We start from the raw sequence: 20,182 nt of genomic DNA, 5'->3' as shown, positions 1-20,182 counted from the left end.
AAGTGGCGATGGTGTCCGTCCTGTGGCTTACAGCGAGGCTTAGGGTCAGTGGGCATAAGGCTTGTAGAACAGCACAAGAGCATTGCCCGTGTCCCAACGCTGCTGCCTTCTCCTCCCTTTCAGAATGATATCCCTGGACCTGGCTTCTACAATGTCATTCATCAATCTCCAGTGTTCAACAGTGCCTCCTTGTCCAAAAAGGGGACGTGCATGTTCCCGTCTATGGTGAGCACCTTCTCTGGGGTCAGGGTGTTAACTGGCCAGCAGCTGCCTTCATTCATTGGCCGTCTGGGTCTTGGGCTCTAATTTAGTAGAGTAACCACCTCCTCAAATGTCATTCAGGTAACCTGGGCATGTAAGTCATTTTCTTCCCACCACCACATACCACCAGAGTGGGAAGCAAAGGTAGAGGCATACTTAGAACTGGACCCTCCCAAACCTCATCCTGTCATCCCTGAGTGGACTAAGCAAAGGTTTGCCTGAGATTTTGGGGGGCTAGCAGGAAATGAATGGTACCCTTAAACATCTCGTAGACTTGGGCTAAGAATATTCTTTATTTGGATATTTCTAAATTGGACAAGAAAGAGCTGGAGCAAGGGAGGAGAGTCCAGCTAGGACTAGGGTAGCAGTGGTCGAACAGTGACCATGGAAGTGAGCCCAGCAGGACACACAAAACTCACAGCAAAACACGTATGCTTTGTTGCCCCCTGGAAAAGTTAGATTAACCGCCTGCATATTTTTGTTTTCATGCCTGACATTGGTATTACCCTTTTTTAAAAAAAATAAAACGACACAAAGGGACCATTTAAGATCCACTAAACGCAGCCACGTGTTGGAATTCGGGTTTGGCAGAGGTGACTATTCCAGGCGCAAGCTCACCTTGGCGTTGCCTCCCCATCACCAAAGAAGTTGAAGTGACACATGCCCACATAAATGCACAGAGCCACCACGCCTCTGCCTGCTTCCCTGCCCCAAGTGCTGCGGTAAAGAGACTCAGAAGCAGAAGAAGGCTTGGCACAGGAGACGAAAACTAAGACCTAATCCTGACTCAGCTGTAGCTTCTCGGGGCGACCTCAAGCATGTCACCCTTCTGTGCGCTGATTGCCTCATAAAACATGGCGACTCCCCGGAGGCGCTGGGCAAACGTGCGCGGCAATGGGTGAACTGCTCTTTGAAACTGCGAAGCACTATATACCTGCAAAATATTATGATTGTTACCACCTGACTCATATAGACTACTTCCTGAAACACCTAGGTTTTTGCTCCAAGAACGTCTTTGCCAAATACCGGCGTTGCCCATCCCTGCTTGGTGCCAAAGAAAAGGACTGAATCATAGCACACAATCAATTCACTGCTCAACTGTACGTGCCGTGACTTCCCAAATGCCCTTGTTCAGCACAAGGCCGGGCCATCTCGACCAGAAGCCCGGAGCCTAAGCCGGCCTCCAGGCCTTAAACATTCAGACCAAACCGAAGAGAAGGTAGACAGTGCGTTCTCGACAATCCCTTCTGCTGCCTCTTGTTGACGTGGGCAGTCGCCTTTGTATTTATAGGAACGCGTCGACTCCCGTGTCCTTGGTGGAAATCGGCCCGGAGACGCCCATCTCTTACCTCGCCCCCTTTGCTGAACTGGATGTGAATTTCATATCGTCCTCCCTCGCCAAGGGACTTGCACGTTGAATGCCACCCAGCTTTATGTGCCAGCCTATGAGGGAATGAGAAGGAGCCCTTGTCTGGGACCCTCACCTTCCCAGCACGGGTGTGACCTGGAGTGTGGTGGGTGAGGCTGGTCAAAACCCTCTGTGCGTCCATGCGTTTTAGAAACTTCCTGATGACTGCTAGAGCGAATACACCCAACCGCTTGAGAGGACCTGTCATCTCTCTAAGTCCACATGACATAGTCAAGCGCTTCCTCCATGCCCTCAAATCACTGTCCACAAGGACTCCCAGGACCCACGGGGGAGTTAAGTGGGTCTGCGGAGAGGAGAGGCAGAGGGCCTTTCTATGTCTGCTTGGCGACAGAAGTGGCTCCAAACAGTTAGTATGTGCTGGGGCAGGTTCCTAGGTGCTGCCGTCGGGTCAGACTGGAGACCACAGGCTTGGCTGGGAAAAGAGAGCCGGGGGGGGGGGGGGGGGAGGGCGGTTCATGGATTCGTGAGTGCTACTTCAGCTAGACTCAGAGACTAGTTCCATTGTTATTATAATGCTTCATGAAGCACGGCCTCTCTTGGGAATATTTTAGAGCAGCGTTGCCCCAAATCTGTTAGCGGGTGTTAACATGGACTCTGATCTTAAAAGCTTCAGAAAGGCTGGTTCAACCAAGTTAAAGTGTTTTCGTTATTGTAGCACTTAGATCATTTAGGATACAGTGTATGTTACGGATCTTCCCAGTGCGCACATGGTGTGAGGCCTCTCCAGATTGACTTGACTCTGCGGCTCTTTCCTTGTGGTCTCTACAGCATCAGCACCTCATCGAATTGGCAGCACTCCAGAGAACGTGCTTGCCCACCCTCCTGCGTGATGCAGGAAGCAGCCCTGCCAAGGAGAGGTTGACCTTGGCGCCTACCTTCTGTGGAAGTTACGCGCAAAGAGCAGAGGCGTGGTGCACACGCTGGTCCAAGGAGAGAGAGGGAGAGGGTAGTAGCTCGTATTGAACGGTAACATCCCACGGCCATTGATCAGGTGCTGCTCTGATAAGCGAAAGCACACACTGCCACTGCTGGGCGGCCTGCCTCTCAACACGTTTCTACGTAAATGGCAACCTCATCTTTGTGTTTTACATACAGGCCTGGAAAAAACTCCAAACTTGCTGCCATCGAGTCAAATCCTTTTAGCGACCCTATAGGTCAGGGAAGAGCTGCCCCTGTGGGTTTCCAAGACTGTATCTCTTTAGAGGAGTAGAAAACCGCATTTTTCTCCGGAGGAGTGGCTGGTGGTTTCAAACTGCTCACCTGTGGTTAGCAGCCTCATGTGCAACCCACTATGTCACCAGGGCTCTGACATGCAGTCAGACGCAGAGACGTTGCAGATTTGGCACCAGATCACTGCGATAAAGCAAACCGCACTAACTTTTGTTGCATCTAAACGTCATGTTTACACTATACCGTGGTTGAATAAGGGGGCAAGAAATAGCAACAGGAAACAGTTTGCAACATCGTGAGAATGACCCGAAGTGACACAGACACACCAAGGACGCAATGTGCGGTTGGGAGGATGGTGCCCGGAGAGCTGCTCTCTGCAGAACAGCCACAGAGCTTGGCTTGGTTTTGGAAATGCGGTGTCTGTGGAGCACAATAAAACAGAGCGGGGTCAGATTGTGATATGCAGCTCCCCAAAAGAACTCTTTCTAAGCGGTGGCATAGAGCAAGAATCAGTGGTGCTGACGAAATTCAAGCTGCTCTGAAAGCCTGAGCCCAAACCCAAATCCACTGCCATTGAGTCGACATCAGCTGACGGCCACCCTATAGGACAGGGTAAAATTTCCTTGTGAGTTTCTGAGACTGTAACTGTTTCCCAGAGTAGAATGCCCTGTCCTTTAGGATCACAGTCTGTGTTCGTCTGGGTAGACTAGGGAAACAAATCCACAGAAACTCATACTTATGAGAGAGTTTTTTTTTAGAGAGTGAGTGAGTGTGAGAGTGAGTGAGAGGGAGTGAGTGAGAGAGAGAGTGAGTGAGAGAGTGAGTGTGAGAGAGAGTGAGTGAGTGAGTGAGAGTGAGTGAGAGTGAGTGAGTGAGTGACTGTGAGAGTGAGAGAGTGAGTGAGTGAGAGAGTGAGTGAGAGAGTGAGTGAGTGAGAGAGTGAGTGAGTGTGAGTCGAGAGAGTGAGTGAGTGTGAGTCGAGAGAGTTTTATATAAAGGATAAGTGTACATTAAGAAAGTATCCCAACCCAGTGCTGTCCAAGCCCATAAGTCCAACATTAGCCCATATGTCTGACACCAATCCACAAAGTCCTCTTCCATCTCACAAAACACACACACATAATGAAGCCGACTGTAGGAGGAAAGCTAAATCAGTGAGTGTGTAAGCATCTCAGCACTGGCAGGGGTCTCCACAAGGCTGCTCCAGCACCCAGAACTGCATCAGGGTAGGTCCATGTGGCTTCTCCTCAGGGATGTCTCTCGGGAAGTGAGCCTTGCCAGCTGAAGCAGGGAACTGGTTAAGGCAGCTGCACCCTGATCTGACCATCACAAAGCAAGAGACCCGAGAATTCAAAAGGCGAGGCTCACCGAGCCACTTAACTCTCCGCCCTTCAGTTAATCCCACCTGTGTGTATGGGCCAGGTCGGCACAATAAACGTTAAGTAAATCACAGCCCGATGCATAACAGCCACAGTGCTGCCAGGACTCCGCTAGCCAAAAACAAGGATCCAGGAATGGATGGAACACTAATTGAAATGTTCAAACAAACTGATGAAGGACTGGAAGCACTTATTCATCTATGCCAGGAAATTTGGAAGACAGCTACTTAGCCAACTGACTGGAAGGGATCCATATTTATACCAAAGAAAGGTGACTCAACAGAATGCTCAAGTTATAGAGAATTATCATTAATATCACATGCACATAAATTTTTTGCATAAGTTCATCCAACAATCGTTGCAGCAGTACATTACCAGGAAACTGCCCAGAGGTTCAGGATGGATTCAGAAAAACACATGGAACAAGGGGAATCACTGCTGATGTTGGATAGATCTTGGCTGTAAGCAGAGAATACCAGAAAGATGTTCGCTTGTGTTTTAACGACTATATCAAGGCATTTGACTGTGTGGACCGAAACAAACTATGGATCCACTCTCAATACTCATGGCACCAGCAGTCAAGGGATCAGAAGATGTGTTGCATTAGGTAAATCTGCTGCACAAGACTTCTTTAGAGCATTGAAAAGTAGCGATACTACTTTGCGGACTAAGGTGTGCCTGACCGAAGCCATGATATTTTCAGTTGCCTCATGTGCATGCAAGATTTAGACATTGAATGAAGAAGAGCAAAGCAGAATGGATGAATTTGAGTTATGGAGCTGGAGAAGAACATTGAAAATACCATGAATTGTTAGAAGGACAGACTGACCTGTCTTGGAAGAAGTAGCCAGAGTGCCCCCATAGAGGCAAAGACGTCATCTTACACACTTGGGACATGTTGCCAGGAGACCAGTCCCGGGGAAGGACCTCCTGTTTGGTAGTGTGTCAGTCAAAAAGAGGAAGGCCCCCAAGGAGATGGATCGACGCCATGGCTGCAGCAATGGGCTGAAACATAGGAACAACGGTGAGGCTGGTGCAGGACCAGGCAGTGGTTTCGTTCTGTTGTGCATAAAATAAGGTCACTATGGGTTGGGACTGACTCATTGGCACCTAACAACAAGAACTCCATGAAAGACACTTGCTTAACTATTGGCCAAGATGTAAAGTCAAAATGTAAAGTGACGCTGGAGTGACCTTACGCCTGGGAGCATCAGTGGGTTCTTACCCAGTGCTGCCCAAGCCCACAAGTCCAACATTAACCTATTAACCCATATGTCCAACACCAATCCACAAAGTCCTCCTTCATCTCACAAAACAGACGCAATGATGCCGACTGCAGGGGGAAAGCCGAGTCAGTGAAAGGGTCATTATCTCAGTGCTGGAGGGGGTCTCCACACAGCTTCTCCAGCTCCCAGGGCTGCTGGTAGTCAGGAAGGCGCAGAGGTGGGGCTGAAACCTAGGTTCGGCTCTGATCAACTGGGCCTTTGGTCAATATCACTACTGCTCTGGTGGGGCACCCACCCGCACACCAACGGGGGCCCATGTACCATGTGCTGAGAATCACTGTTACCAAGTTCAGAGTGAAGTGGGGAAGCCAGAACCAACAACCCTTTTCCAGCAAGAGACACTCCGGGCAACTTTTGACCATAAATTCACGGGCACCTGTTATTTTTTTTTTTTCTTCAATCAGACTCTAATTCTTGCCATACTATCTTAGGGTAAAGTGATGTTATCACCTAGTTTCTGTGGCCTTTGTCCCTTTTTGTTTGGCAAACATTGATTCTATTTGTTTGATTTTTAAACTGAAAATAGTTTATTACGGCTTCCTGGAAGTAGTGGGATTGGCTCTGTTAAGCAGCAAAAATATTCTAGGGTTTTATGAACACAGTCAATGAGGTGGGAGGAAGGAGGGATGGGTGGACAGTAAACTCCGTGGACCCTTTGTCCCTTTGCGCGTGAAGCAAACTCACTGTTTAGGAAGTTGAGCTCCTTTAGCATCAAGATGTGAGGTTTGACTCAGAAGAAAGGCCTAGGCTGAGGGTGCGGGAGGACGGGCGCCTCAATCTTCCCGCCAGCCCGGGAGTCAGTGCTCAGTGGCCCGGGCAAGGATAGGGTAGGAAAGCATTTATAGCAACATTATTTTTGCCAGGTCCCAAACAGAAGATGAATCATTTGAGTTAGTTTATAGAAATAAAAGCAGGTCAGAACTTGCATCTTCGAAGAACAGATCCTCAAAAGTTGAAGTCAGCTTATCCTTGCTACCTGCTAGAATTTCAGATTCTGTCAAATGTTTTCAGACCTGGAGCTGAGCACCATCTTTCTGACACCTGTCCTTCAGAGCCATCACGAGTCTGCAATAATGCTGATTCCTTCGTCTTTCTGCTTCCAGGGCACCCGCATGAGCAGCACCATCTCTAAATATCCTGCAGCGAATGCCTACTCAATCCCGTCGTATATTTTTTCAAAGAAAGACTTCAGCAATGCCTGTTCCAGCATGTTCCAGTTGCCACATTTTGCTAAAGTTCTCAAATTTGAAACTCCTGCCCCAAACCATTACAATGTAAGAATACCACGTGCGCTCAGTCAACATACACGTATGTTGAAGGACTGATTTACTAAAAGAAGAAAGGAGGGCAGGGTTGGGAGATAGAGTTTGAAAGTCATTAGTAAATCCATTAGCAATTGTTGACTACCCAGTGGGTACGGGAGACGGTGTAAGATTCTTAGAGGGCTTGTGCAGAACCCAGAGAGAAGCAGTGGGAAGACCACTGTCCTGGGACATACTTACATTCATCACTCTTCTTCCGGTAGCATAGTGGGTTAAGCTCAAGGGTTGCTAGCATAGGGTTGCTAGCTCAAGGTCGCTGGTTCAAGCCCACCAGCCACTCCAAGGGAGAAAGACAGGGGTGTCTGTTCCTGTGAAGATCTACAGACTCAGAAACCCTATGGAGCAGTTCAAGGCTGTCAAATGGGCCCACTGTGCGTCAGAATGGACTCAGTCAACCCTTTCTGGGGTATGGTTTTTCGTCTACAATAGGGGGTATATTATTAACTGCAGACACTATCCATTTACTTGGTAGATACTTAGGGAGAAAATGAGCTTTATCTTTCCATATCAGACAGTTATATAATTATGTACATATATGTTTATATTTGTGTGTGTGTATATATATGTGCATCTATGTGGGTTTTTTTCACAGTAGCGCTCTACCAATTCACAATTGCTTTGTTTTCACGGTGGCAGAATAATCTACATAATGAAAAAGAGATGGCTACAAGGAGGCTTCATTCCAGTCTTGGCTTTCTTACTATCTGTGTGGCGCTGGGCAAGTCCCTTAACCTTTCCAGACCTCAGCTGATCGATCTATTCCATGAGGTTACATGTCTTCCTCATGGCACTGATGTAAATGTGAAGTGAGCTCATTTAGGCTGAGTGCTTAGCCCAGCTCTTGGCATGTTGTCGTTCTCGCTGGTCCAGTAGGCACCAATATGACTTTGTGCAAAACCGATGGGATCCATTAGAGAAGGCGGGCAGACTCTTGGTCGTCATGAACTACAAAACTTAGGAGCTGCTCATATGTGGACCGGGTTGGGACTGTCTTTGAGCAAGTCCTTTGACCTCTTGAGCCTCGATTGTAAGATGGAATCAACACTGCTTGCCCTGTCGGGGCATTGTAAGAGGTATATGAGATCAGGAGTATGAACGTACTGACATGCATAAGGTATTAATCATGCACACAGGTATTATTATGATGATGTCATATTTTGGGTTATTTTGGCTTGGGAATACTTCATTTTCCATTTTAAAAAATCATTTTATTGGGGGCTCATACAACTCTTATCACAATCCATCCATCCACCCATCCATCCATCCATCCATCCATCCATCCATCCATCCATCCATCCATCTATCCATCGTGTCAAGCACATTTGTACATTCGTTGCCCTCATCATTCTCAAAACACTTACTCTCCACTGAAGCCCCTGGTTTTCGATTTGTTTTTATAATCTCCTGAAGGCATATTTATTTTTATGATGACCAAGAGTCTGCCCACCTTCTCTGATGACTTCCATCAGTTTTGCACAAAAGAATATTGGTGCTTGCTAGACCAGCACTGCTCACAAGGTCACGGGAAAGTTTCTGGGTGCCACAGTGAGAGCCTTGGCGGCTGTGCACTGGGCTGCTACAGGCCAGCAGCTGGACACCACCAGCTGCTCTGCAGACACAAAGGGGTTTTCGACTCCCATGATGAGTTACAGTCTTGGAAACCCACAGGGAGGGTCTACCCTGTCCAGAGGGTCTCTAAGAGTCAGCATGGACCTGATGGAAGTGAGTAAGTGAATGCCACATTTATTTAAGTACAAAAAATAGGCATGTGTAATTAAATTTAGTCATATTTTTAACTCAATATATTAAAATATTATTTCAATATTGAATCATGATCATAATGATTAATTTGATATTCTACAATCTTTTCTTTATACTAAGTCTTTAAGATTCAGTGCGACATATTTTGCCCCTGCAGTCTGGTCCTGGCTGAAACAGTGCAGATCCGAGGGGCCTAGGTACCCTGAAGCCTGGAAATCATGCTGATGTTGATGTTAAACGGGCACTCTTTCATAGGCAGTGTGTAAGAGCTGGTGGAAGCGTGAGTTGTTCATCTTAGGCAAGACTCACGTATGCTGAGCACGATCACATTCCCAGTTACAGAAGCGCAGACCGAGGCTCAGAGGTGAAGGGATTTGCTCAAAGTGAGCCAGCTGCACCGGCTGCACCGGCTGCGGCAGGAGCTTCGGAGTGATGGGAGGTGCTGTGGTCCAGTGCTTCACCAGTTCTGGGGTTACTCGGAGTCAGGTGGGTGACACAGGCAAACAAGACCATGAAACTGTGATTGACTATGCGGAACACACACAGGAGCTAACGTGAGAGAATAGTGTGTGAAGAGGGGAGGGCGCATCCTCTAGACCAGCCGTTCTCAACCTGTGGGTCGGGACCCCTTTGGGGGTCAAATAATCCTTTCACAGGGGTCGCTTAAGGTCATCGGAAAACACATCTTTCAATGGTCTTAGGAACGGAGACACTGCACACTGCTCCTCTATCTGTCTCCAGGCGGATCTGCTCACAGACAAATATGCCCACCTCCGAGTACCCAGCATGAAGACTGTTACCCATCCTGCACCATGCTTCAAGACACAATTTCATTTGTTATTATAAACATTTCACAATATAGAATGACATATTGTTTTTGTGATTAATCACTATGCTTTAATTTATAACAATGAAAATACATTCTGTGTATCAGATATTTACATAACGATTCATAACAGTAGCAAAATTATAGTTTTGAAGTAGCAACGAAATAATTTTATGGTTGGGGGTCACCACAACAAGCTCATGGGGCTAAATGGGACTAGAGTCATGTGAGGTAGGAATAGAGGGGAATAGGTGAGGCTGGGCACCTAGGCGGGGCTCAGTTCTGCAGGGGCCTAGTCACCTGGGAGGGAGTTTGAATTTTGTTCTCTGTACCAAGAAGCCATTGAAGCAGCGGGGAGCTGTGGGCACTATCATCTGGTGCTCTTTAGAAAAGCGCCCTCCCGCTGCTGACAAGAGCATGGACAGAGTGCCATGAGGGTTCCCTTGTGCTTCCTGTGTCTGCTTCCCCACCCCCTGACATGGCCCTCCACCTGGTTTCGTCTCTCCAGGACCTAGGCTGTAAGGACACAGAATCCCAGGGATCTAGGGACGAGGGCTCCCTGGCTCAGAACTTTGTCCTTCTGCCAACCAGATCCTTTTTCAGTGCATGCTTTCTGTTCATTGTGGTGTCATGTGACTCTAGAAACAATACATACTTGTCATAGAATACTTAAACACCGTAGCTGTGTGTGTATTTGAAGTGACAGTCCCTCATCACTCTATTCCCCAAAGCGACCACCATCCCAAACCAAGAGCAACAGCTTCTGTGTTCCTTCCTCCTTCCCTTCAGTGCACGGGGTACGTTTCACCCGAGATGTGCATTTTCCACGGAACATACTTCAGACTGCCTCCCATGGCAGCGCAAGAAACCCGCTGCTAATGCCGCTCCTCCTCCTCCTCCTTCAACACCACCACTACCTTTACCTCCTCTTCCTCCCCTTCCTCCTCCTCCTCCTCCTCCTTCACCGCCACCACCACCACTACCTTTACCTCCTCTTCCTCCCCTTCTCCCTCCTCCTCCTCCTTCACCACCACCACCACTACCTTTTCCTCCCCTTCCTCCTCCTCCTCCTCCTTCAACACCACTACCACTACCTCTTCCTCCCCTTCGTCGCCCTCCTCCTCCTCTTTCTCCTCCTCCTCCTTCACCACCACCACCACTACCTCTTCCTCCCCTTCCTCCTCCTCCTCCTCCTTCACCACCACCACCACTACCTTTTCCTCCCCTTCCTCCTCCTCCTCCTCCTTCAACACCACTACCACTACCTCTTCCTCCCCTTCGTCGCCCTCCTCCTCCTCTTTCTCCTCCTCCTCCTTCACCACCACCACCACTACCTCTTCCTCCCCTTCCTCCTCCTCCTCCTCCTTCACCACCACCACCACTACCTTTTCCTCCCCTTCCTCCTCCTCCTCCTCCTCCTTCAACACCACTACCACTACCTCTTCCTCCCCTTCGTCGCCCTCCTCCTCCTCTTTCTCCTCCTCCTCCTTCACCACCACCACCACCACTACCTCTTCCTCCCCTTCCTCCTCCTCCTCCTCCTTCACCACCACCACCACTACCTTTTCCTCCCCTTCCTCCTCCTCCCTTTCCTCCTCCTCCCTTTCCTCCTTCTCCTCCTCCTTCACCACCACCACCCTCCTCCTCCTCCTCCTCCTCCTCCTCCTCTTCCTCCTCTTCCCCGTCCTCCTCCTCTTCTTCAGCTCCCCTGTAGAGCTGAGTCGTTCCCCGGTCTAATAGGAACAATCTTTGCAGCAACACATACTCGTGTCTAAAAAGGCGCCTGTGCAGTTGTTTTTCTGTCTGCACGAGAACTGAAGCGGCAGCCCTGTTTTGTCTATAGCAGGCTTTTCTCAAGCCAGGAGAACAATTGTTGAGTCAACTGGCTAGGAGTAGAAATGGGGTAATCCTGTTAGCCACACTGTGCCGGGAGGGCTGCTTGGCCTCTTTCCCTTTGCTGACCCAGAGCCCCCACAGCCCCCACGTTTCCATTGGAATCCTTTGCCTTGGCACCGTGTTATTATCTCCTCTGGGCAACCTGGCTCCTCTCCCTGGGTCTAGTAATTAGCCCCTCCATCTGATCTGTTTGTTTGTCCTTCTCTGCATGCAGTCTGCCCGCAGGACCCTGGGAAACTGGCGCTCCTCCTTTGTAAACACCAAATCAATAAGCCATCTGCATCTCTTGAGAAGCTTTTTCTTAACAAAGGAATATCACAGACAATCAAAGCATCCTGGCCTGGGCACATAGTTTCACTGGGTCAGCAAATATTCCCAGTGAGATCGCGCACGCGGGTCTAGTTTTTATGGCCTCTGTTATCTACTGACTGCAGGGACTGCCTGCTAGTTGGCATCTCAAATATTCATGATTCATGTGCACTGTAAGAATGCTCTCTGGGCTCTTCTTTTTGCCACTCTGTTCAGGTTTCTGGACACATCACGCACAGTCACCCCAATGTATCTATCAGGTGTGGACTCACCAGAATTCTTTATTTCTGCTCAGTCGGGAAAAGTCAAGGCGAAGTGCTGACAAATCTGATCATCTTCTTAAATCATGCGATTCTCTCGCGTGCCCTGAGTCCTGCATTTAGAGTAGGTCCATTCGCACAGTGGGGAATGCACCACAGCGGCACCAAGTGTCCCCAAATGAATGACCGTTGTCACTTGTCAGTTCTCAGAGACCCCGCATGCACCCTGTGGAGCTGCTCCACTGCGTTTCCTTCCGAGGCTGTGAATCCTAAGGGCAACGCACCTCTGGGTGGGGCCAAGCCAAAGACCTTTTGGTTAGTAGTTGAGTGCAAACCCACTTCTCCTCTCAGGGGAGCCTGGGTGGTGGGGAGGCAGGGGGAGGCATAACAGAAAGATGTGAACTAGGACATATAGCAGGACACACTTCCCTGATGTGCTGTCCCCCACCATTGCTCTCGACTGCTCCCCTAGTCCCAGCACTCATCTGCAGCAACAAGAGGAGGGCTGCTTTGATTTGTCTTGCAGATAAGAAGACTCACATACAGAGAGGTTGAATAACTCACACAGGGCACCCAGCCGGTGTGCGCCAGCCCAAGCCTAGAAGCTGGGTCCCCAGCCTGTCTCTTCCATGTCCCACCGTCCCCACACCATGTCGGGTCAACAGACATTGACTGGCGATGACAAAGCCCGAGACCGCTCAAGCTGGGGTGGTGACCTTTTCAGCCTGTGCCAGTTCATTTTCTGGGGACAGGTTAAAGTCTGTGTGCCCCCTCTCCCCCAGATTTGCCACAAAGGCAAAGAAGGGGACAGCATGAAGGACGCGGTGGCTGTGTTCTCCCCGCAGGCCACTGTCTCTTCCTGCAAGGAGAGTAACAACGTCTGCGCCCGAGCAGGGTTCATGTCCAAAACCCCAAGATCCGTGTTCATGCCCAACGAAACGGGGCCTGCTCCAGGTAAGCAGCTGTGCGGGCCTCGTGCCTCCGTTTGACTGGTAGGGCACCGGTCCTTTCTTAGGGAGTCTCTTTGGGGTCAGGCTTTGGGGAGGGGGTGGTGGAGGCAGGCTCTGAATAAAGAGAAGCAGTGTGAGAAGACCAGTGCTCCCCGTTCAGGGGAGACTCTGGAGATGGTCCCCCGCAGCACTCTGTTGGCTTCCTCTTTGTCCACGGGGCGCACCTGCTCTGGGCTTCTCCCCTCTGCTACATGCAAACCCTTCGCAGGCCTCCCCAGGGTAGAGAGAGAGCGTGGGGGGAGGAAGCAGGACAGCCAGATAGGGTGAGGCTCCGCTGCAGTTTACCTGGGCTCCCACGTCTGCAGCGATGTCATCACCCATTCATAAAAGGCGGGTGCTCCCTCCGCTCTCTGAGTTCAGCATCTTCCAGGCAGTCTGCACCCTTCAGACGCTCAGCCCTGCTTTTCAGATGAGGAAACTGAGGCGCAGAGTCGAAACGACTTGCCTGCCATCACACAGCCAGTCAACAGCAAGCTGGAGCCTTGCCCGAGTTGTCTCACCAAAGAGCCTGCCATCCCCCCACCCCCAATCATTCCATTGAGCCTTTGGACCCCCAGGTCTCAGGAATACACAGGAGCTGGCCTGCAGGGCTTTCTCCCACTGGGCACATGCAGCCTCCCCAGCCCCTACTGCCCACTGCCAGTCTGGGTGAAGCGTTTCGAGAGAGGTCTGGCTTGGCAGCAGCCTAACCCAGGAGCACTCGCTATGTCGAAAACAGCCAGAAAGCCCTGGACAACCGGTCCCGGATCTTGGTGGCCCATGTTGCTTGCTGAGTGGAACTGACCCGGAGGGTTTCCCAGTGGGGGGTGCTTATGTGTGCCACCCGTACAATCCCACTTGTTCGCCTTCCTAAGTGGGTCACGGGTGACACTGGGCTAGCTATGGTTGCTGACTGTGAGTTGGCCGTTCAAACCTACCAGCTGCTTTGAGGCTGCCTGCGCTTGTAAAGTCACGAGTCTCCGAACCCCTATGGAGGATGGCTATGAGTCAGAACTCACTCGATGGCCGTTTGGTTTGAAGTGGGTCCTGAGATCACTCTACACCCCGCCCCCCAAAAGGAGCCAGGGGCTCCTGAGCAGAGGTGAGGAGCAGCGGGAGGGCTTGCTCCAGTCTCCCTCTTGGAGGGTGTGTGGATTAACTGAAGCAAACACCAGATTTCCACAAATGCAGATTAAGCCTGGGAAGATCAATCTGAAATTAAATAACAAAACCAACCCTAATTAGGAGGCTCAGCCCCCTCAAAGCTCCTCTGTCTTGCATCACCCACAGGGCAGACTCCTCCCACTTGTTTGTTTATACAGGAGACAGTGGGGGATCCCTTGGTTTATCCACAGTGTCCTTCAGGGGGTCTTGCTGAAGGGCAGGGAGTGAGGGAGTCAGGTGGGGTGGGGGTTATAGCTGGCTGTGCATGCCCACTCCCACCCCCGGGGGCCCTGGTCCCCTTGTAACAAAGAGCAGGAGGGGAGAGGTGGAGCCTCACATCTATCAAGCCCCCACTGTGTGCCCTGGTGACTTAGTGGGTTAAACATGGGCTGCCAATCTCAAGGGCAGCAGTTCAGACCCAGGAACCCCCCTCAGAGAACAGATGGAGCTGTCAGCTCCCATAAAGGTTCAGTTGTCTCTGCCCCAAAGCTCTGTGTATGTGCGTGTGTGTACATGCACGTGTGCACGCGTGTGCTCTGGGAGCTTTACTTTCTTCATCTGTGTGAGCATGCACCGAATGCTCTCAAAATCCCATGGGCCTTGGGCCTGGCACGCAGTTACACACTCAGAAATGCGAGGTGCTCTCATGAGCTTGATCCCATTTCACAGATGGAGATAAGTGATACCCAGGAAGCAAGTAAGCAGTCCCAGAAGCTGCAGTAGGATGGGAGTGGTGGCCCGCAGAAGCCTGCTGCTCTTTAGACAAGAGTATCCGGTAGAGCCACCATCTGCATCCTGGCATCTCAGGGAGCTGTGCTGTGGCTGGCCCTCCGCCCCCACGCCCACCCCCGCCTGCATTTCTGAAACACAACCCTCATCTTACTAGTGCCCCACTTTATTTTTCCTCCAAAAAAGAGGATTGGAAGGAGGTGGGGGTGGGGAATGCCTCAGGTGAATGGGCCATTGAAACAGGGTGAAAAATCACACCGCCATGGTGCCTGATGCTGCAGAAACCATGCCCTGCAGGGGGCCTGGCTGGGCTTTTTCAGGTCACTCAGGTCACGGACAGGGACTGGCTTTTCCCCATTGCCCGCTTTTCAGTATTTTCCAAATTTTATCATCTAAGGGCTGCCTTAACCTTAAAAGAAGGGGGAGATTGGCCTTTTCCATTTAGTGAAGGTAATGTGTGTAGTGAGAGATCTTTTGAAGAGATTTAAAAAGAAGGAAAAATCCCCTGGCCCGCCCATTGCTGAAAGCGCTGCAGGAGGCTGGCTGCCATCTCTGTGTCTGGCTCTCCTAGCCCCTTTCCGTCTGTCTGTCTCTCTCTTTCAGATGATGAGAGTAAGTAACAGGTGGTTACAAAACCATAGACTCCTCTAAGAAAGAAAAACGACAAGACACAAAGCTGCTGTTTTCAGCCTCCCCTCCGTCCTGGTCCCTACAGTGCTGGTGGCAGGCCTTCCATCCTCCCCCCGCCCCTCCCTGAAGCATCCTCGCTGTTCCATTGACACCTCGTCCAAATGGCTACGTTGGCCTCCTCCGGGACTCAAACCATATTCCCTTTCGGTGTTCTGTGAGCTAGGGGACAAAACAATAACCCGGAGGGGCAGGATCAGAGCTATGGGTTAAGGATTCCCAACAAAATTCTTGTAGGACGGCCTGGCCACCTCAAAGACTGAGCAGGTGCAATGTGGTGGGGGTCGGGGGAAGCGGGGGTGAGGGGTGGCGGGAATGCCGTGGTACAACTTTCCTAGCCTTTTGTTCACCAAAGTAGTTTTCAATAATGAAAAAGAAATCTTCCTAATAAGCCTCCATTATCATCCTGTGTCCTTTGAGAAAATCTATCAAGACCCCTTTGGAGCACCCCATCCACCCCACCAAAAGAACCAACCAAACAACCAACAATGACCATAGACTTCTGACCTCCCTGCCTGGAATTGAACTGGCTTCCCAGCCCCACTCAGAAGGCACTGATTTGATTGGACCCCCTTTTTGTAAGGTGCCCTAACAAGACAGAGGCAAGGGTAATTAGGGAGACCCCAGTTTGCAGCAGGGTCCTGGTGGTCAGAGACATGAGTGCACGTGCTGGGTTTGGAATAAACCAGTGTGTGAACTGGGGTCCCAGTGACTTGGCTTTTGGACTTTGTTGCTCATGGTGGAGCTGCTGCTTGTGGTCCCTCTTCCTGCAGAGAGCTTCCTGTCCTGTTCAACTCTTCTTTCTCCGTGGAGCGAAGACATCGGAGTGGCTTTTGCTTAGTGCTGCCAACTTGCCCTCCCAACCCCGTGCGCCCATTTGCAGGGCTCCCACAGTTTAGGGGTGAAACTTTTGTTCAGCCCGGCTCAGGCTCAGGCTGTTCCGGCCTTCCTTGGCGCTTTGTGTGTGTGTGTAGCCACTTTAGATTTATTCTGCCACCGTTTCCTGAGAAGGGGCCTTGTGGCGTGGCGGGGGACATGCAAGCAAGGGCTCTGGAGACAGGCAGTCCTGACTCCACAGAGCAGGCCAGGTGCTCAATAAGCACGCGTGGATTATAGCTCCTTGATTGACCACGGACTTAACATCCTAGTCAGTGGTCCCAATTACAATGCCATTCTGAGAATTCTGATACACTTTACGAGAGGAGGACGCTAGGCAAGGGCCAGAGATGTCGAAGTGTCCTTTAGCATCTCTGAGTCTCCATCTCTGTGTGTGCAGAAGGGAGGTGCTCATACCCATTCTGGTGGCCGCTATGCGATTTAATGAGCCAGTATGCGGCGCGCGAGGCTTGTGTCCTCTGGGCCGGCACCACCCGTAGCTCAAGCAGCGGTCCATCCGAGTGTCCTGGAAGAATGCTGGCTCATAGTCTTTCTGAAGTATGTTCTCAGGCGTGAGGTTATGCTTCTTGTTTACAGGGATCGCTCCTTAATCTATCGTAACGTTTCCCTCTGCTTTAGGGCATTATAACGTCAACGAATCCCTCGTGAGGCAGTCGCCGAGGGCAATGATGTCTTGCTTCAAATCAAAGGCTGGCCGTGGACTCAAGCTGGTGTCAGCAGGCCCAGGACCTGGTTCCTACGACCCAAATGACCACACCAAGGTTCCCAAAAAGACGCTGATCCCGTGAGTCCTGCTCCTTCCGATCTTTCTTCCAGAGGAAGGGTCCCAGCAGGAGCAGCCAAGTGGTGTGGGGCACTCACCGCTCAGTCACTCTCCGGGGCCCGGCGGCCACGGTCGACACACGTGCTTAGGGCGTGCACGCTGAGTGCCAGTTACCGCGCATCCTCTGTGCGCCATAAGCGCGGACTCTTGTTTATCACAGCATCCCCACTGTTGTTTAGTCTACTTGCTTGTGGATCGAGTGGGACTTGATTGAGGCAGGGAGACTGAGGCGTCCTGAGAATAGGGCTCAGGGCTACCCCTACTCTCGCCCTACCCCTCATAATGCTGTATTGTCCTGGCACGGAAAGTCTTATATTTCTATAAAACAAAATTGTCACTGGTGGCAGGGCCTACAGAAACCGTGGCAGTCTCATGATCTCTGTACAGACAGAGGTTAAAAGCCTACACGTTGAACTTCTCTCTGCTGCTTTCATGCTGTGTGTTCGTGGGCAGTGCACTAACCTCTGAGCCTCTCTACCTTCATCTGTCTAGTGGGACTAATGCAGGCCCCATAGAATTACTTTCAGATCTAAAAATATACTTCTGCGATGCGTCCACAGCCGCCCAGTCAATTCTGACTCACAGCGACCCTATAGAACCAAGTAGATTGCTCCTCAGGGTGTTTGAGAGGTTGTCTTATCTTTCTTCCCTGAGACACCCAGTGAGTCTGAACTAGTGACCTGAAATTCGCGGCCCAACTCTTAAGCCGCTGTGCTACTAGAACTTCTTCTATCTGGCATGTAGCAGATGCAAACAGCGATTTAACGTTCAAACAAATTAAAAAAGTGGAGACAGGAATTTGTAATAGCATTTTTGATATCTTTTACATTTAACGGTGCTGGCAGAGAGTATTGAAAGGACCGCGGACTGCCAAAAGAACAGTGATCTGGCTTGGAAGTAGGATAGCCAGAATGCTCCTTAGAAGCAGAAACGATGAGGCCTTGTCTCACTTGCTTCGGACATGTCAGGAGGGAGAGTCCCTGGAAAAGGATGTTATGCGTGGCCATGTAGAAGGGCAGTGAAAAAGCGGACGGCGCTGCACAAGACAGAGTGACACTGCGACTGCCACAGTGGGCTCAGACATCACAACTGTGAGGTGCCACAGGACCGGGTATGTCTCGCTCGGTTGTGCAGAGGGCTGCTGTGTGTTGGAGCGATTGAACGGCACCATCACCACCGCCACCACCACCGGTTTATTGACTTCCATTAGAGATGCTCGTCACTCCTCGTGTGTACTTATTCCTCAAAGGGTTAAGAAGGGAACCTTTGGGAACTTCTAGAATTAGCTTCCTTCAAAGAAGCCCGAGTTTAGAGACCCTCTCTAGATGCGACAATGAGTCTCCATAGGCCAGACTGTCTGTGGGATAATAGCAAGGACATCGTACACGAAGAAAGAAAGAGGTCACTGAAAAGACAGGAGAGAAAGACGAACAAACTGGACGTCAGAAGAGACTCTGAAACTTGGACCCAGAAGAGCTAAAGTGAACGGGAGAACGAGAAAGGAAAAGACGGGAAGACTTCAGAGGTGGCTGAAGAAGGCACAGCACTAGAATGATGTTTGCAAAGTGCTGGAGTTAGAAAACCCAAAGGGGAAGCACCCCACACACCTCTCACCGACAGAATTGAGGAAACGCTGAAGCCTTTTGAAGGATTCTACGGGTAATAGATCAAGCCTAACAAGGAGCATTAGAAGAAGATAGAAGAAACACCCAGTCAGTGTTTCAAAAATAATTGGTCTACTCTCAACCATTTCGGGAGGTAGCATATGATCAAGAATTTATTGTACTGAAAGAGGAAGGCTAAGCTTCACTGAAAGGATCGCCAAAAAACAAGACACCATGAGATGATGGAATACCAATTGAGTTGTTTTAACAAACAATACAATACTGGAAGCACGGAGTTGTCTATTCCAGGACATTTGGAAGACAGCTACCTGGCTAATTGAATGGAAGAGACCCATCGTTATGCTTATTTCAAAGAAGAGTAATAAAAAAATAGAAACTATCTAACAATGTCATTAATTGTTGTGGTTAGATGTCACCAAGTCGGTTCTGACCCATAGCACAACAGAAAGAAGTGTCAACAACATGACCAGCAAGCTTGCTGAGTGCATCACCAGTGACCTGCTAGACATTCAAGGCAGAGTCATAAGAAGCCGTGCAATTGGGGTTCTCAGTGCTGGCATCAGATGGCTCTTGGCTGAAGCAGAGAACACAGAAAAATGTTTACCTGTGTTTTATTGGCTACACAAAGGATGGCTAACACTGTGACGAATGGGAATGCCAGAACACGTAGATGTGTTCATGAGGAAACTATACAGACCACCAGACAGTCTTTCATAAAAAAAAGATGGAGTTGACACAGTGTGGGAATGGTGTCCGATCTGACCCCATCACACTGAGGCCAAACACTAAGGGCGTGCAACAGAATAACAAGGGGAGCAGAGCAAGGAAGTCCCGAGGGAATGCAAAGAATAGACTTTAGGGGAGGGCATGGCACCCCATCAGACTTGACTGGAAAACACTCCTAAAGGCCAACAAACAGACCTTGAACTATTTACAGGCTTTTCTCTTTTTTTGGTCATTGGTTTCTTGTTGTTGTTTTCTTTTCTTTTGCTCTGTCTTGTGTTGTGCATATTATTATCTCTGCAGGTCTATCTAGATAAGATAGGCTGGATAAACAGTCTGGAGGAGAAAACAGTGGCTCAGTGGGGGTGGGGCATGGGAGGGGAGGGTAAGGGAAAGGAAGTGGTGTTAACAAACTCAGAGACAAGGGAACAACAAGTGATCTAAAATCAGTGGTAAGGAGGGTGTAAGAGGCTTGGTAGGGCTTGAATAAGGGTAATGTAACCAAGAGGAATTACTGAAACCCAAATGAAGGCTGAGCATGATAGTGGGACAAAAGGAAAGTAAAAGGAAATAGAGGAAAGAGCTAGGATGCAAAGGCATTTATGGAGGTCTAAATACAGGCATGTGCATATGTAAATATATATAT

General features: G+C 49.9%; 1 protein-coding gene across 1 annotated transcript in view; it reads left to right on the top strand.

Annotated features, from left to right (window-relative positions):
* The first annotated feature begins 210 nt into the window (after positions 1-210).
* The window catches only part of STPG1 (sperm tail PG-rich repeat containing 1), a 31,200-nt gene continuing 11,228 nt past the window's right edge, over positions 211-20,182 (top strand). Inside the window, exons 1-4 of the mRNA XM_075538505.1 lie at positions 211-225; positions 6,629-6,799; positions 12,745-12,853; positions 16,984-17,149. Of these exons, the coding sequence (XP_075394620.1) occupies positions 211-225; positions 6,629-6,799; positions 12,745-12,853; positions 16,984-17,149 (461 nt within the window). The remainder of the gene's footprint in view (positions 226-6,628; positions 6,800-12,744; positions 12,854-16,983; positions 17,150-20,182) is intronic.

The sequence above is a fragment of the Tenrec ecaudatus genome, chromosome 1, assembly GCF_050624435.1.
Source record: "Tenrec ecaudatus isolate mTenEca1 chromosome 1, mTenEca1.hap1, whole genome shotgun sequence".
Classification (NCBI taxonomy): Eukaryota; Metazoa; Chordata; class Mammalia; order Afrosoricida; family Tenrecidae; genus Tenrec; species Tenrec ecaudatus.
Note: the sequence above shows the minus strand (reverse complement) of the source record. Positions and strands in the feature narration are given on the sequence as shown.